At 40.8% G+C, this 16,025-nt stretch overlaps 1 protein-coding gene across 1 annotated transcript; it reads left to right on the top strand.

Annotated features, from left to right (window-relative positions):
* Window positions 1-10,718: 10,718 nt before the first annotated feature.
* On the top strand, window positions 10,719-14,496 carry CYTC-2 (cytochrome c-2). The gene is made up of 3 exons (XM_010247421.3): window positions 10,719-10,964; window positions 13,786-13,919; window positions 14,181-14,496. The coding sequence occupies exons 1-3, from the start codon at window positions 10,853-10,855 to the stop codon at window positions 14,274-14,276; spliced, it is 342 nt and encodes a 113-aa protein (XP_010245723.1). The 5' UTR covers window positions 10,719-10,852; the 3' UTR covers window positions 14,277-14,496.
* Window positions 14,497-16,025: the final 1,529 nt, after the last annotated feature.

The raw sequence follows: 16,025 nt of genomic DNA, 5'->3' as shown, positions 1-16,025 counted from the left end.
GGACTGCTCACAGCCCTAAAATTTTATAATGGGCCAAGGGTTTGATGGCTGATTGCAAGATGCAATTCAGCCCAACCTGTAAAACCCAGTATTGTTAAGTTCAAACTACATCAGCCCTAATTCAGCTATATGGGCCAAACTGCTTTTTGCAGTTCTGTCCATGTACCTAGATAGTGTTTTATGATAATGTTATGGGCTCTAATGGGTTGATACAAATTTAACCTAACTATTTTAGGGCTTTACAGATGATCAAATTGATTGGATCAATTGTGGTTTTATTTCATGTATATGATGTATGATGTGTGATGTGCTACGTGCATGGGCCATAAGCACTTGGCCCATGTCAATTCGATAGTGGCTCTTTTGCACACCATAGCTAAATGCACATTATTGCCATGGTGTCCTTAAGATCATTGGATGATTTCACTTCTTGATGGGCCCCACTTCAGCTTCCTCCCAAAGAGGAACCGTGCAGAACCCTAGCCGTTTAGGGCCAATCTGAATCTGACTTTAAGAAAGTCAGTGGGAACCACTTTGGTTTGACCTAAATAAGAACTAGGGCGTAATTATTTGTTCCCTCTAGTAAAATATGAGAGCATGTCATAGGGAGATTCATATGATGAATACTCTACTTCCTTCATTAGCATGAAGATGGGTCCTTCAAAAATGAGGAGATGCACCATAAAATTGGGTTATCCATTTGCCGATGGGTCTATTGGATTGTTTCATAACATGATAGGGGCATCATAGACCGATGTGGGAGGGGCCTATCCTAAAATGGAAGATGATGAAGGATGATTTGGCCCGACCTAGTAATAGGAGGACACGTGGACACGACATGGCTAATAGATGACAACTCAGCCTGACATACCAGGTCCGCAACAGATCAAGCTCGGATAATCAAACCACCTTGGCACGGGTCACCTCGGTACAAGGTCGCATCAGGACCACCTCGGTCCCAAGGCACTTCGGTGTTCATTTCAGTTCAGAACTAAAGAGCATCAATTTGGGGATACTAACTCAGACCACTACACGGCAACACCGGAAATCTCTCCATCAGATTTCGAGCCTCACGGGATCATGCCTCGTAACGGTAAGCCTTATCTTCCCCCCGCCCGGTTTAGGTGGAATTGATAAGCCTTATCAGTTGGCAATGTTATCCCTCAATTAACGTGGAAACGGATCTCATCGTGACGAGGATCCCAGAACCGCTCCGTGAAACCCACGAGGACTCAACTATATAAAGGCTCCAACCTTGAAGGCACATGGTACGCGTGATTTCTCTGCTCTCAAGCTCTCAATATTCTCTGCAATTTTCAGCTTGCAACAAGTTTGCTAACTTAAGCATCGGAGCGACCTCGCCGGGTTAGCTACCCCAGGTTCTCTGATCCTCCTTTTGCCAATCAACCTAGTTCGTCGTCCGAACTGGAAGCTAGATCACCTCCAGTAGGGAGCAGCTAGATCGCGCTACATCATTTGGCGCCATTTGTGGGAAACGCTACAGAAAGCCTGTTCCACTATCAACATTTCAGAAATCCATGGCATCTTCCAGCAATGTCAGACAAAACACTGAAATGAACGTCTTCGGGGGGCAGCCTCAGTTCCCGTATGTCTGCATCGGTCAGTTCACCATACTGCTTACTGTAGCTAGGGTCCCGACATTGACCATGCCCCAAGCGACTACACAGGTAAACACGCCACTCCCTCCTGTAGTTGGCGCAACCTTCGCTGAACCGTCTGTGGTTCCCCCTGGAGTCGGGCAATCCCAGTTCAACGACCTGGTACACTACGTGCAGGCCATTCAGGTCCAAATGCAATAGGTCTAGCAGTTCCAGCACTATCAACAACAAGTTCTCCACCAGTTCTACCTGCAACATGACCAGCAACACTTCCCTCACTGCAGCAAAATCAGCAGCCGGTTCCACCCTGGCACCCTGCAATACAGCATAATCAACCTCGTCTGCAGAACACTCGCTCTCCCCGCCGAGGCGAGACTTCCCAGGTTCCACTTCCTCTTGGGAGCCAGGTCTCACCCCGCAGGAGAAGGGATGGACAGGTCATCCCGCCCGCTTCACAGGGCAACGTTGGAAGCAGATTAGGAGATACTTAGCCCACCAGGGCTATTTTACCTCGGCCTTTGCATCAAGAAGGTTCACTCGCAGGTAACCGGTTTGGGATTCTAGCCGCGAACTCAAGGCGAGGCCCTTCCATCCAAGGCAGTCAGCCTCAGCATCTAGAGCCACCCCACGCCAGAACAACAACCAACCACACAGAGGTCAGCAACACTAATGCGGAGCCGATGAAGAAGTAGCAGCAAAGGCGTCGCAAGGCACGATGAACTACAACTCAAAATAGCCAGCTCGACAGACCGCCTAGACCTCGTGCCAAATCCACCTGGACTTGTCATGAACTCCCCGCATCGGGTTGGGACCCCTGGCTCAGGGAGTGGGGGGCAATTGATGAAGGATGATTTGGCCCAACCTAGTAATAGGGGGACACGTGGACACGACCTGACTAATAGATGACAGCTTAGCCCGAAATACCAGGTCCGCAACAAATCAAGCTCAGATAATCAAACCACCTCAAAACGGGTCACCTCGGTACAAGGTCGCATCACCACCTCGGTCCCAAGGCACTTTGGCATTCATTCCAGTTCGGAACTAAAGAGCATCAGTTTGGGGATACTGACTTAGGCTACTACACGGCGACCCCAGAAATATCTCCATCAGATTCCGAGCCTCACGGGATCATGCCTTGTAACGGTAAGCCTTATCTTACCCCACCCGGTTCGGGCGGAATTGATAAGCCTTATCAGTTGGCAACGTTATCCCTCAATTAACGCGGAAACGGATCTCATCGTGACGAGGATCCCGGAACCGCTCCAACCTTGAAGGCACACAGTACGCGTGATTTCTCTGCTCTCTAGCTCTCAATATTCTCAGCAATTTTCAGCTCGCAACAAGTTTGCTAACTTAAGCATCGAAGCGACCTCATCAGTTTAGCCACCCCGAGTTCTCTGATCCTCCTTTTGTAGATCAATCTAGTCCGCCGTCCAGTAGGGAGCAGATAGATCGTGCTACATCAGAAGACTCTCTCATGGTACCTTGGCGTTCACGAATATGATGGGTAAGCACTTACTGGACAGAAAGGTTTAACCTAAAATGACAATGAACCTTGTCTAACAGAGGCCAAAGGGAAAGCTCATAAGATGAGTGGATATAATCCTTCACAGAAGGTGGTGGGGTTATATAGCTAAAATAGTTGACTTCGTGCACTGTATGTGATTTCTCACATTTCCAAAGACATACTTCACGGTCTCCGTCACTAAGATCGGAGGGAAATCTCAGAGATGAACAAATGAAAATTGAACATAGAATAAAAACCATATCTATATAGTAAACATGAATCAATTTAGGTTGTGGACTAATAATCTACCTTGCCTTTTATTAGAAATGGCAAATGGACAATTCGCCAAGTTGTTGGATGATAACAAACTTAAGGGTCCAAATTATACTGACCGGTTCCATAACCTTATGCTGGTGTTAACGTCTGGGAAATTGGACAAGGTTGTTAAGAACCCTACTCCAGATCGTCTGGGTGATAGGGCTTCAAAGGCACGTAGGAGGGAGTATCAAGAATGGGAATATAAGAATTCTCTTGCCCAGTGCTACATCATAGCCTCTCTCGACAATTTGGTCAAATCGAAGTGTCCAAGGATATTCTGGATAGTCTGAGGACCATGTATGAAGAGTAGAATTGTTCTACTCGGCAAAATGTCTTAAAGCAGTTTATGACCACTCAAATGTCCAAGAACCAGCTAGTTCATAACCATTGTCTTAAGATGATGGGATACATTAATGAATTGAAGGCTCTTGGATCTAGGCTAGATCATGTCACCAAAGTTGATGCCATCCTGAACTCTTTGCCTCCTTCCTTCAATCAGTTCATCATGAACTATAAAATGAACAAGCTAAATGTTAGCCTTCAGGAACTCAGCAATATGTTGTAGAGGGCCGAAGAACTGATAAAGAAGGATGAGCCCATGGCCATGCTTGTTGAAGGTGGAAAATCGGGCAAGAAGAAGAGAAAGGCAAGGAAGAAACCTTAGAAGAAGGTTAGCAAGCCTAAAAGGCAGAAGAAGGATAAGACATCAGATACATGTCACTTCTGCAAGTAGACCGACCACTGGAAGAGGAATTGTCCTCAATACCTGGAGACCAAATAAACAAGGTAATTTTGAATCCTTTGTCATAGAAACCAATATGTTGATTACTTCTGCATCCTGGTGTATTGACTTTGGGGCTTCTACTCATGCGTGTAATACACTGTAGGGGTTCAAGACAAGCAAAAGGCTGAGTGATGGGGAAGTGGTATTTTACTTGGGGACTTCTGCAAGTGTTGCAGCTATAACTATAGGAACTGTAGAATTGTATTTCAGAGAAGGAATTATTACATTAAAAGATTGTCTTTATGTGCCAAATTTGAGAAAAAAATTGATTTATGTTTCAAATGTGCATGGATGGTTATTCTATTTTGTTTAATAATGTGATTACTATTAAATGGAATTACAAATTTGTTACTTATGGAGAACTTGAGAATGGTGTCTATGTTCTCCATCCTTCTCTAGAAACGAATTTAACCGAAACTACATCGAATAATAACCCCAAGAAAAGAACTCGTGATATAGTTAATCCCACGAGTCTGTGGCATTACTGAGTTGGCCACATTAATATAGATCGTATCACATGGTTGGTAAAGGATGGTCCTTTGGATTTTCTAACTATAGAAGATCTTTCAATCTATGAACTTTGCCTTCAAGGTAAGATGACAAAACGGCCATTTACCGGTAAGCCTTAAAGATCAACAAGCATGCTTAACCTTATACATGTTGATGTATGTGGTCCCATGAATATTAGGACACATAACCAGCACGTTTATTTTATAACATTTATCGATGATCATTCACGGTATGGTTACGTGTACCTAATGAGACACAAATCTGAATCCTTTGAAATAGTTAAGGAGAGAAATTAAGACCCTTCGATCAGATCGAGGCGGCGAGTATCTCTCTAATGAATTCAATGACTACTTAAAGGACAATGGGATAGTGTCATAATTAGCTCCTCCTACTACACTACAATTAAACCTTCGATCAGATCGAGGCGGCGAGTATCTCTCTAATGAATTCAATGACTACTTAAAGGACAATGGGATAGTGTCATAATTAGCTCCTCCTACTACACTACAATTAAACGGTGTGCCAGAGAGGAGAAATCGGACTCTATTAGATATGGTCTGTTCACTTCTCGTCCATTCAGAGTTACCTATATCCTTTTGGGGTTACACATTGGAAACTACTATTTACGTGTTGAACCGGGTTTCAACCAAATTCGTTCCTAAGACTCCATATGAGTTATGAACAAATAAGAAACCAAGTGTGAGACACTTGAAGATTTGAGGTTGTTCAACACATGCTAAAAGAACTAGTGCTGACAAATTGGAATCCAAAACCAGTCATTGCCTATTTGTAGGTTACCCCAAAGGCTCTGTAGGTTACTTATTCTATGATCCAAAAGAGAAAAAAGTGTTTTGCAGTCAAAATGCCTACTTCCTAGAGGAAGACTACATCCTAAATAATCTTTCATTAGGAAGTTGTTCTTGATGAAGAGAGCCTAGGGGTAGTGGGAGATGTCTCACAAGCTCCAAAAAATAACCAACCTAGAAGTAGATTGATGCCATGAGAGCTGAGATGGACTCAATGGAAACCAATGGAGTATGGACTCTAGTAGATCCGCCCCTTGGGGTAAAACCAATTAGTTGCAAATGGATCTATAAGAGGAAGAAAGACCCCAATGGTAAGGTTGAAACCTACAAGGCTCGTCTTGTGGTGAAAGGATACACTCAAAAAAAGGGAATTGACTATGATAAAACCTTTTCGCCTGTGGCCATGCTTAAATCTATAAGGATTTTACTAGCTGTAGCAACATACCATGATTACGATATTTGTCAAATGGATGTCAAAACCGCGTTCTTGAATGAAGATCTTACTAAAGATATCTATATGCATCAACCACAAGGTTTTATAAATACAGGTCAGGAACACATGGTATGTAAACTTAATCGATCTATATATGGACTTAAGCAAACTTCTAGGAGTTGGAACATCCGATTTGACTCTACCATCAAACAGTTTGACTTTGAGAAGAATTCGAATGAGCCTTGTGTTTATAGGAAGACAATAGGAGATAAGGTTACGTTCCTAGTTCTGTATGTAGATGACATCCTAGTCATTGGGAATGGATATAGGTGAAAATATGGCTTTCACAACAGTTCTTTATGAAAGATCTTGGAGAAGCCTCCTACATCTTGGGTATTTGACTCTATAGAGATAGATCGAAGAGGATAATAGGATTATCCTAATCTGCTTACATTGACAAGATTGTCAAGAGATATAGTATGGAGAACTCCAAGAAAGAAAATGCTACTTTCAGGCACGAAGTCACTCTCTCTATGGGCATGTCTCCTAAGACTCCCTAGAAGATTGAGGGCATGAGAGAGACTCCCTATGCTTCAGCCATAGGGAGCATCAAGTATGCCATGTTCTCGGCCCAACATTGCTCAAGCAGTGAATGTGGTAAATAGATACAAATTTAACCTAGGGTAGGAGCACTGGACAGCTGTGAAACACATCCTAAAATACCTTCAAAGTACAATAGAATTTTGTCTAGTATTCAATGGTAGTTTATTGTAGATCATTGGGTATATTGATACCGACTGCTAGTCAGATCCAGATAGTAGAATGTCTACATCTAGTTACATCTACACGATGGAGTGTGCCAGTTCGACTGCCAGTCAGTAAAGAATGTGGCAGACCCATTGACTAAGCCACTGACATAGAAAGTGTTTGAGAAACACGTAGAAAGTATGAGACTCTGGCTTATACCCAATTGGACCCAAGTGCAAGTGGGAGTTGTTAGACAATGTATGCCCTTAGCTCCAATCAACTTGATGTATATTATGACATTTATTATAAATAAATAAAGTACATATTTGGTTCATGTTATTATGGTGTGTTTCTATGTAATACCCTTAAACTGGACACATATGAGACTTGTATTAGTTTAAATTCTTCATAATCGTTAGATAGATTTAGGGAGATTTATCCTACCAAGGCTAACACTAATGTGCCTTCAAGTTGGTTGGGGTGGCTTGTTTCAGCTGCCAGGGTGAGACTTGAGGTACATGTAGTGTGGGTTTTCTTAAAACCCTGAATCAGACCAAATTCTAGTGTTGCCCTGAACCTTGGAGATAGATGGGCAAAACTAGAATGTTACACCTGACCCTTAGACTCAATTATGGTATAGTACTAGGTGTCAGATTGGGCTATCTTTGATATACTAACCAGTGAGATCCTTAACAGGGGTCAAAACCTAGGTATGTTGGGGTAGTTCAAGAATTCACTTGAGTGGGTGATCATAGTGGCATGATCAGCCCTTTTGTTGGACAAAGTGAACAATTGGGGAAATGCACTCTCTCTGATGGAAACCTAAATTGTCGGCAATGGATTTCAAATGTGTTTGAAATTTGGTTTTGCAAAATATATTTATATAGAGATATACTTATATATTATGCTTTCAAATTGTTTGCAAAAGGTTTTAATTCCTGGGATCTATGTGAGTAGAGAGTGCATCACTATACTTTGCAGCCGAGGGAGAGGTCATCTTTTGTCGGGCAGTGTTTGATCATTAAGGGCTGAGAGGTTAAGTGTAAGACCATTGAGGGTTATACCTAATGGGCTAATTTTACATCTGCCTATAGTCCTTGGGCCTTCATAAGTTGGCTGTACCCAAGGACCATTTAGTGTAAATGTTGGGCCCATTAAGAGCCCATGGTGATGGACTCAGAGGTTCACTATGTCCTATAGTGAATTCGGACAGGCGTTGTAACTAAGGATGGGTTGAACCCATGTGGCTGATGTGTAGATCAATGACAGGGTCCCACGCCACACAAAGAGAGCTAAGCTAGCCAACATTAATTGGAAGTGAGCCTGAAAGCTTAATGAGCTTTAAGCCCATTTCAAACTGGGTTAATTGGATTAATTAATTAGGGGCAAATCTAGGTATGGATTAGCAGATGAGGATAAGAGGATAACTCTTATCAACTTAAAGTGTTTAGATCCATATAAAGATTTGGATCAAGAAATTCCTAATCGGATTAGGAGATCATCTCTTTAAGGGTTATATATATATAAAGAGCAAGGCGGACTTGAAAAAACAACACAGTTTGAATGTTTCTGCCTCTAGTTTTCTCTCTACTCTTGCCACCCTACCCTGTTCGATCTCTATTTTTTGGAACTGATCAAGATTTGATCTTGATATTGTTTCTTGATAGAAGAAACAATTCTGAACCTGTTCTCACTACCCCATTCGATTCTTGCTGAAGAATCAGAGGTTCTTAGAGAAGAACTACCTATTGATCCTGCATCATCCTAAGTTGTGTCATCTTCAATGGAGGGAGGATTTGGTACTCTCTTTGGGCGTGAACACCTGCGTTGGGAGGAGCTTTTTGCATGGATTCCGTATCAGGTTTACCTCTCCCTAATCTTGGTTTCAGATTTGGTCTAGTTTGGTTACAAGAACAAACCTTGAAAATGTAGTTTTCTAAATTGGGAATACAATTACCGGATGGGAGTAAAGAAATTTTTAAAATTTTGCCCAACCTTCCTATAGGGTACTATGGTTTGGCCATCCATGTCATGGATATCCCATCCCTTTAGTGATTGGAGCTTAGGGACTTCTTAATTTGTTACAGTTCTTTAGGGGATCGTCTTAGCAACGGTTCCCACAAACGATGCTAATTGTTGATGCTCAGATTGGCCGAAGACAACAATGTAATTTTGCCCTTGGGCTCTAGAAGTGGGCCAAAGGCTTCGAGGATTCGGAGATGAGGTGCTAAGGCCGAGGACTACAGGCCGGGGCTGATCGTGTACCGAGTTCCATAGAAGCCGAGGGTTGGTAGCTGAGGTGCTGTAAGGTAGAGGATGTTAGAGGCCTCGGGTGAGAACCCAAGGCGGAGACTCTGATGGTCAAGTCAATACGAGGGTACGAAGAGGGTAATTAAGTACAGATGAGGGCTCTGAGGAGGCTACTCATTGGCACTGAATTCCCAAAGTGAGTGCACTTAAGTTCTGTAATAGGATCAAATTTTAAGATCAGGATCCCTCACCTGGAAGGGGGGTAGCCCCTATTTATACTTGAGGCGCCTGGAGGTTGGTGGAGATGAATACCTGAGATGGGGGCCACATGAGGGCAGTTAGCGAGCTCTGTGGGGATGCGTGGGCGCTTCGCGATTGGCTCAATAGAGGGGTGCAGGTAGCCCCTATTGTGGCGAGTCGCGTCCCTTGTTCTGGCATTCATGGGTTGGGCGTCCCAGCCTAGAATGGGCTGAATTGGGCCACCCCACATCATGCTACTATAGCTAAAGCCACTTCTACATTTTTTTGCATGCTACTCATTTCCCTTTCCCTCAATTTCTTACATATTAAAAATCATCCAAAGATCAGTAGTCTTTCTCTTACCACCCCTAACACTAGTATTAGGAGTGACTTGAACAACAACATTATCATAGACACCAACTTTAGTGCTATCATACAGTGACTTAAACATCAACAAAATTATAAGAGGGAAAGGGATTTTGAGAAGGATTGACCATTTTAATAAATTTGAAATATTAAAACCCTAAGTTTAATAAAAAATAAAAAATAATTACCATTATCTGGTTTGTCAATCAAGTATTCCAATTTGATTTCAATTCATGAAATTTCTAAGCCGTAACTTGAGACACTTGAATAAGCCTTTTTAATGTTGAAGCTTGAATAAAGTTGAGAATTAAGGACTAGGAAGTAAGAAAGTATAAGAGTATATGACAAAGTATAAGAAAATGTGAGTATATAAGTGGAAACAGCGAAAGACACCCAATTTAAGTGGATTCCGGTGTGAAAAAATAATATAAGAAGAGTAAGGAGAGTATGGTACCTGCCGGAATGCTGGATTTATTGCCCGCCGTTGTGCAGTCAAGGACGAATTAGGGCTCGGAATTCTTGCCACCTATTCACACTTTTTTTTTTGTGTGTGTTTTTATCTTTTGTGGGTGGTTGAACCGCATTTGTTCAGCTATGTGTATTTCCATGAAGGTTTCAATCCAACGGTTTCTAACTTAAAAAAGATCAGCCAAAGTGATCTCCGTTTAAGACCATGTTAGCATACAACAACTTCATACATCTCTAATGATGGCGAAACCAGATGCTGACCCACGAGTTAGACGGTCTAGATCGATTCGACTAGACCGTCTGTGAAGTGTGATTGATGAACGTTGAACGTTGAAACCTTTTGTGATTCATCAACCTTGCAACGCTAAGAAATATTCAGTCATCCACCACAGAACTCGAATCTTCCGCCACAAGATTCTGACCACGCGTACCCATTTCCCTCGAGAAAGGAAATGAGATGCGAAAAGTCAAAACAGCCACCTTCTAGAAAGATCGCCTTTCTGAGTAGTGGCTGAGTACTTTTGTTATTTAGCCAGAAAGTTCTACCTTTGACCGCAAAATTACAGGGATATTTATGTCATTTAGCTCGTGAAACTCGTGGCACCGCCTTGCGTGAGAATAAATTCGACTATTTTTTTTTTCATTTTAAATATTCTCGTAGCTTCTGTGAAGGCGCTTTTTGTCAGAGAAAGAGAGAAGAGAGAGGTCGGTGAAACCCTAAAGGGTCTGCTCTTCGGTCTCATTTGTTCTCTTCAAAACTACGAACTAGAAACTCTAATTTCCTTTCCCCAGAGTTTGTGAGGAATGGCGACATTTAGCGAAGCTCCACCCGGCGATTCCAAGTCAGGAGAGAAGATTTTCAAGACCAAGTGCGCTCAGTGTCACACTGTCGACAAGGGGGCTGGACACAAGCAAGGTAAGATTTCTTGATCTATTCTGATCTGATTCTATTTCTCTGGTTATTCTTTATTTTATTGTTTCTTCCCTTCGGAAGAAGAGGAGCACGGTTGTCTGATTTTTCTGATCTTGTTTGATGGCTGAACTTCTTGCTATTTGGTTTTGATTGATTGAGATAAGGAGCAATTCTATTTTTATTAATGCGATCTGCTCAGAAGCGGTGAATTTATTTGATCTGTCTCTCGTTCCCATCTTGTTTACGATTTGTTGTGTCCTTATTTGTCTTTCCAAAAATGTTGGTTTGATTACAGATAAATTAATTTCCTTTTGTCGATTTTTCTGATTAATTTCATTTGACTTTCTGGATTTGTGATTAATCTATATATTGATATTTTTGTATGATTCTATGACATGATAACTTTATGTTGGGACTACTTGGTCAAACTGACTTTCATGTCAATTCATCTTTAGTTTTGAACTTCTTATTCGAGAATTTCTTTTATAGAGATGATTTTGACCGCTCCATACAAGTTTGGAGCTGGGTCGAGTTATTTGCTATTCGCCTTAATGGAGGAGATTCGTGTATGTTTTACCTCCTTGGTTATATTTAATATTCTTATTTGATGCAGATTAGTTCCGTGTGTTATTTTCTCCCTTTCCACAACTTTTTTCTAGGCAACGAAGGTTTTATAGAGAAACATTTTTAGTGATTTAAATATCTTCTGTGTTTGTAAGATAGTTAAATCTTTGGGGTGCTTGCTACCCGGTAGGTAGAAGGAGATGAAGTTATGGAATGGGATTTAAAAATCTCATGTTTAGTATTTGTGCTTTTTTTATTTCTGCTTAATGTCGATTTCTAGCATATCTTCGTTTTGTACTATATAATTTTAATTTGGTGACCTTAGTTCTGTGATGATCTCTATTTAGGCAAGTGCTACTAGGCTCAAATTAGAATTTGAAATCCAACCCTAGCATGTGCAGAATCCAAATCTTGAATGGAAAACTGAAGTTTGATTGTCTAGACAAATTTCCACTCTACCTAATGGAATCTACATCTCTTTCTGGATGATGTGTGATCCAAGATCCTTCTTTAAAAAGGGGGGCTCTCGTCATTTTCTCTACTCTCTCTCTCTCTCTCCTTTTAATCTGAAATCCTGTACAAACTGCCTTCATTATCAGCAATTGCTTCCTCCCATCACCAAAAATACCAGATCACAAAATGGTTGACTCCACTATCTTGAAGTATTGCATTGAAGCTCAACCTTCCAGTGATCCATAAAAGTCCTCCACCACTTCTAGATTTTCCAGAAAATCCTCAAATCTCTTCGCAGCTGCCAGAAGTCTTCTTTTGTTGTGCTCCGGAACGATATTCTTGGTTTGACTGTTCAGCTGAACCTTTTGAACAACCTCTCAGCTTGTGCTTTTACTAGGCAATGACATTCACAATATTTTTTTGTCAAATTGAGCAAAACAGGGGAAACTTTCAGATTGATCCTGGATGGATGCAATGAAATGGAACTGGGTGGGTTAACAGCTTTAGGCCAAGGTGGGTGAGGCAAAACTGATATTTCATTAAAAGCAATATTTTCAGGTTCTCAAGGGATCTTTGCACACAGATGATGTGTGCCCACCATTTAAAGGTCGAATTTCACCAAAGTAGAGATCCCTTTTCAGTAATGTAGTATTTGTAGCTATATTAGGGGTGTTGGACCTTGGACGAGAGAAAACAAAAGAGAGCAGCTGCATAAGAGAAATACATTCACAATATTTTTTGTCAAGTTGAGCAAAACAGGGGAAACTTTCAGATTGATCCTGGATGGATGCAATGAAATGGAACTGGGTGGGTAACAGCTTTAGGCCAAGGTGGGTGAGGCAAAACTGGTATTCATTAAAAGCAATATTTTCAGGTTCTGAAGGGATCTTTGCACATAGATGATGTGTGCCCACCATTTAGAGGTCGAATTTTACCAAAGTAGAGATCCCTTTTCAGTAATGTAGTATTTGTAGCTATATTAGGGGTGTTGGACCTTGGACGAGAGAAAACAAAAGAGAGCTGCATAAGGGAGATTACATGGCGTCCATCATTCCATCTCAACAAGAAAAAGGAATATACGTAGTGTAGTGGGAATGTGAGATACATTTGATTGTACTTGTTTCATATGCTTATTGCTTTCTGTCTCCACTGAAACGGGATTTCATTTGACTGTACTTGTTCTTGCCTTTACCATTGTATACTATATTGGCCTTCTTACAGAGTTACAGTGCACTTTCCAATTATTATTTTTCCATAAGGAATGTAAATATGTTCCTTTAAGAACCTGTCTCTGGTAAAAAGTGAGCGATAACTTGGGGACTAATTGAGGGGAGGGTGGCATAAGGTTCTGTTCTGACAGATTTAGCTCATTGTCTAATTACTGTTCGAGTGGAATAATTCATCATTGTGCACTGACTTCAGAGTTCAGATGTACAGCACCAATTTTTCACCAATTCCATGAGTGTCTGTAGATAAAATTATCGTCAATCTTAACCTTGTTAAAAATACACGTTAATCATGGAATAAGTAGATCTGCCTGCAGCAGGGGTTATCTTTGCTAATCAATACCCGTCTAAGTCTTAAATGAAAGACTGCACGTTTGCCTGCGAACTTGGTTTGTGATGTCAAGTTGTGGCAATTTCCATCCTGAAAACTAAGAGCACAGAAGCCCATTTGAATTTGAATTAATTTCAAATTGGTTAACTTTTTTGTTCTCATCTTAAATTGCCAGATGAGACTGTGTTACATTTTATCCTTGTCAAATTCTACGAATTCTCTTCTTGACTATGCTCTGTGCAATATGTAGGACCCAATCTGAATGGTCTTTTTGGAAGGCAGTCTGGCACAACCCCTGGTTACTCATATTCTGCTGCTAACAAGAACATGGCTGTGATTTGGGAAGAGAAAACGTTGTACGACTACTTGCTTAACCCCAAGAAGGTATGGATTTGGCTGATTTCACTTTCACATTCCATGATACAGATGCTTTCTTTTTAGTTATTCTGAAAATACCAGTAGTATGGCATTGTTGCGTGGGTTAGTATGCTTCATAGCAAAAAAGTAGCACATTTTCTTTACCCTACCTAAGCTCACCTTATTGTGATTGATGGTAGAGCATAAAAGTGAACAACGGATTTCACTTCAGAAAGCTCTTATTCTTTTACATGAACTGATGGCTGTCCGTCAAATTGTTTTATGCAGTACATCCCTGGAACAAAGATGGTTTTCCCTGGACTGAAGAAGCCACAAGAACGGGCAGATCTAATTGCATTTCTCAAAGAATCCACCGCATCTTAATGTTTTCTTTTCTTTTTCAAGCAATTCCTGTCTTTCTGTTTGCGGCTGTTAGAGGTGTCTGCAGTAGAGCCCAGATAAAACTATTTTTTTCAAATAAGACCAAACAAGGTCTCTTTCTTTTCCAACAGTATCAGCAAAGCCATTGCTTGTGCTATTGGTGAGAAGTACATTCAATTCTAATTTGTACTCCTACTTTGATCTTTGCCATTTTCTGCGACCATTTGATGATGTTTCCTTCTTGACAACATACATTCATTCGGTAGGTTTTTAATATTGGACCATACATGAATGCCTTTCATCTCATTCATAGAAATATAGTCAATGAAATGCTTAAGGCTACGTTTGGAGATGATGCAAGTAAGTGTAATTGCAAATCTGTAGTGTAAAACGGTCTATATGGGTTAATTTTGCACCGACAAATTTACCTTTTTACCAAACAAATTTTATTTTTAGTTGTAATGGATGTAAACAAATTTCAATAAAGCATATCCTTTTTTTTTTAATCAAAAGTCCACTTGAATACAAATGTAAAATCTGTTTTCTTCATTACAATTTTGCAATTTCTTTTGCAAAAGATTCACCAAAGGAAAATGAGGGGGGAAAGGAACTAAGGCCCAAAAAACCAAAATAAGGGGATTGTGGGGCTTGAAGGGTGCGATAAATGTAGGGTGCACTGTTGGGAAATCATTAGATGCGATTTCAACTTGCGCTGGGAAGGTCTAACTGCACCAAGTATTTTTGAGATGTGATTTCAACATATGGTGAAAGGGTCTAATTATGCTAAGTATCATTGGGATGCCATTTCAAATTGCGTTGGAAGGGTCTAACTATGCTAAGTATTGTTAATCTGATTTCAACCTACGTTGGAGGGGTGTAACTACACTAAGTATTGCTGAGATGAGATTTCAACCTGTGCTGGAAAGGTCTAATTGCACTATGTATCATTGAGATGCAACTTCAAATCGCAAAACTAGCAACCTTTAACTTTCTAAGTTTGAACCTTAATTGCTCACAATGCTTAACGTAAAATTGCACCTAATAAGCATCATTCCTACCAAGGTTCAAAGTATTGACACATATTGGTCCGTATCGACCAATATGTATCGTTCCGGGACCCTTTCGATACGCCCTTATAGTGGGTGTATTGGGGGTCTGACCGGTTCAAGGGGTGGAGGAGCCCTAAATTGGTCCCCTGAACCGGTTTCAAAAAAAAAAGTAAAAAAAAAAAAGAATCAATTCACCCGATACGCCCCTATCGGCGTATCCGGTGTATTGATATTTGAAACCTTGATCCCTAGTGGAGTCATCAACTCTGAGCTTCGAGAAGTTCATGGATGGTTCAAATGAGGAGTTGCCTCCCATCATTTAGAGGAAATGGGCCCTTTGTAACAACATTGAAATTTTGATTTATCTTTAAAATAGTGACTCCATTTTTCCAAGAGAATTGTACTCTATCAATAAAAAGATTGCTAAGAATTCCTAAAATCTTGTAAAAATGCTTTTAACTTCTCTTGAAACTAGTTTTAGGAAATGTTATCAAGTCTTTGGTATTAATTTCCCTAAGGCCCTAGATTCTCTACCTCTTTATCCTAATTCTAAAGTAGTTGGGAATGCAAGTTTTCCAAGATTTCAGAACTTCAAACACCTGGAACTAAACTAAAAATAATAGGGATCACAAACTTGAACTAAATGATGGAGTGAGAGGCTCACTTCTCATGCGTAACCTTGACAAAGGTTTTCTACCATTGA

The sequence above is a fragment of the Nelumbo nucifera genome, chromosome 5, assembly GCF_055504915.1.
Source record: "Nelumbo nucifera cultivar China Antique chromosome 5, China Antique-T2T, whole genome shotgun sequence".
Taxonomy (NCBI): domain Eukaryota; kingdom Viridiplantae; phylum Streptophyta; class Magnoliopsida; order Proteales; family Nelumbonaceae; genus Nelumbo; species Nelumbo nucifera.
This window is presented reverse-complemented; position numbering and strand designations above follow the sequence as displayed.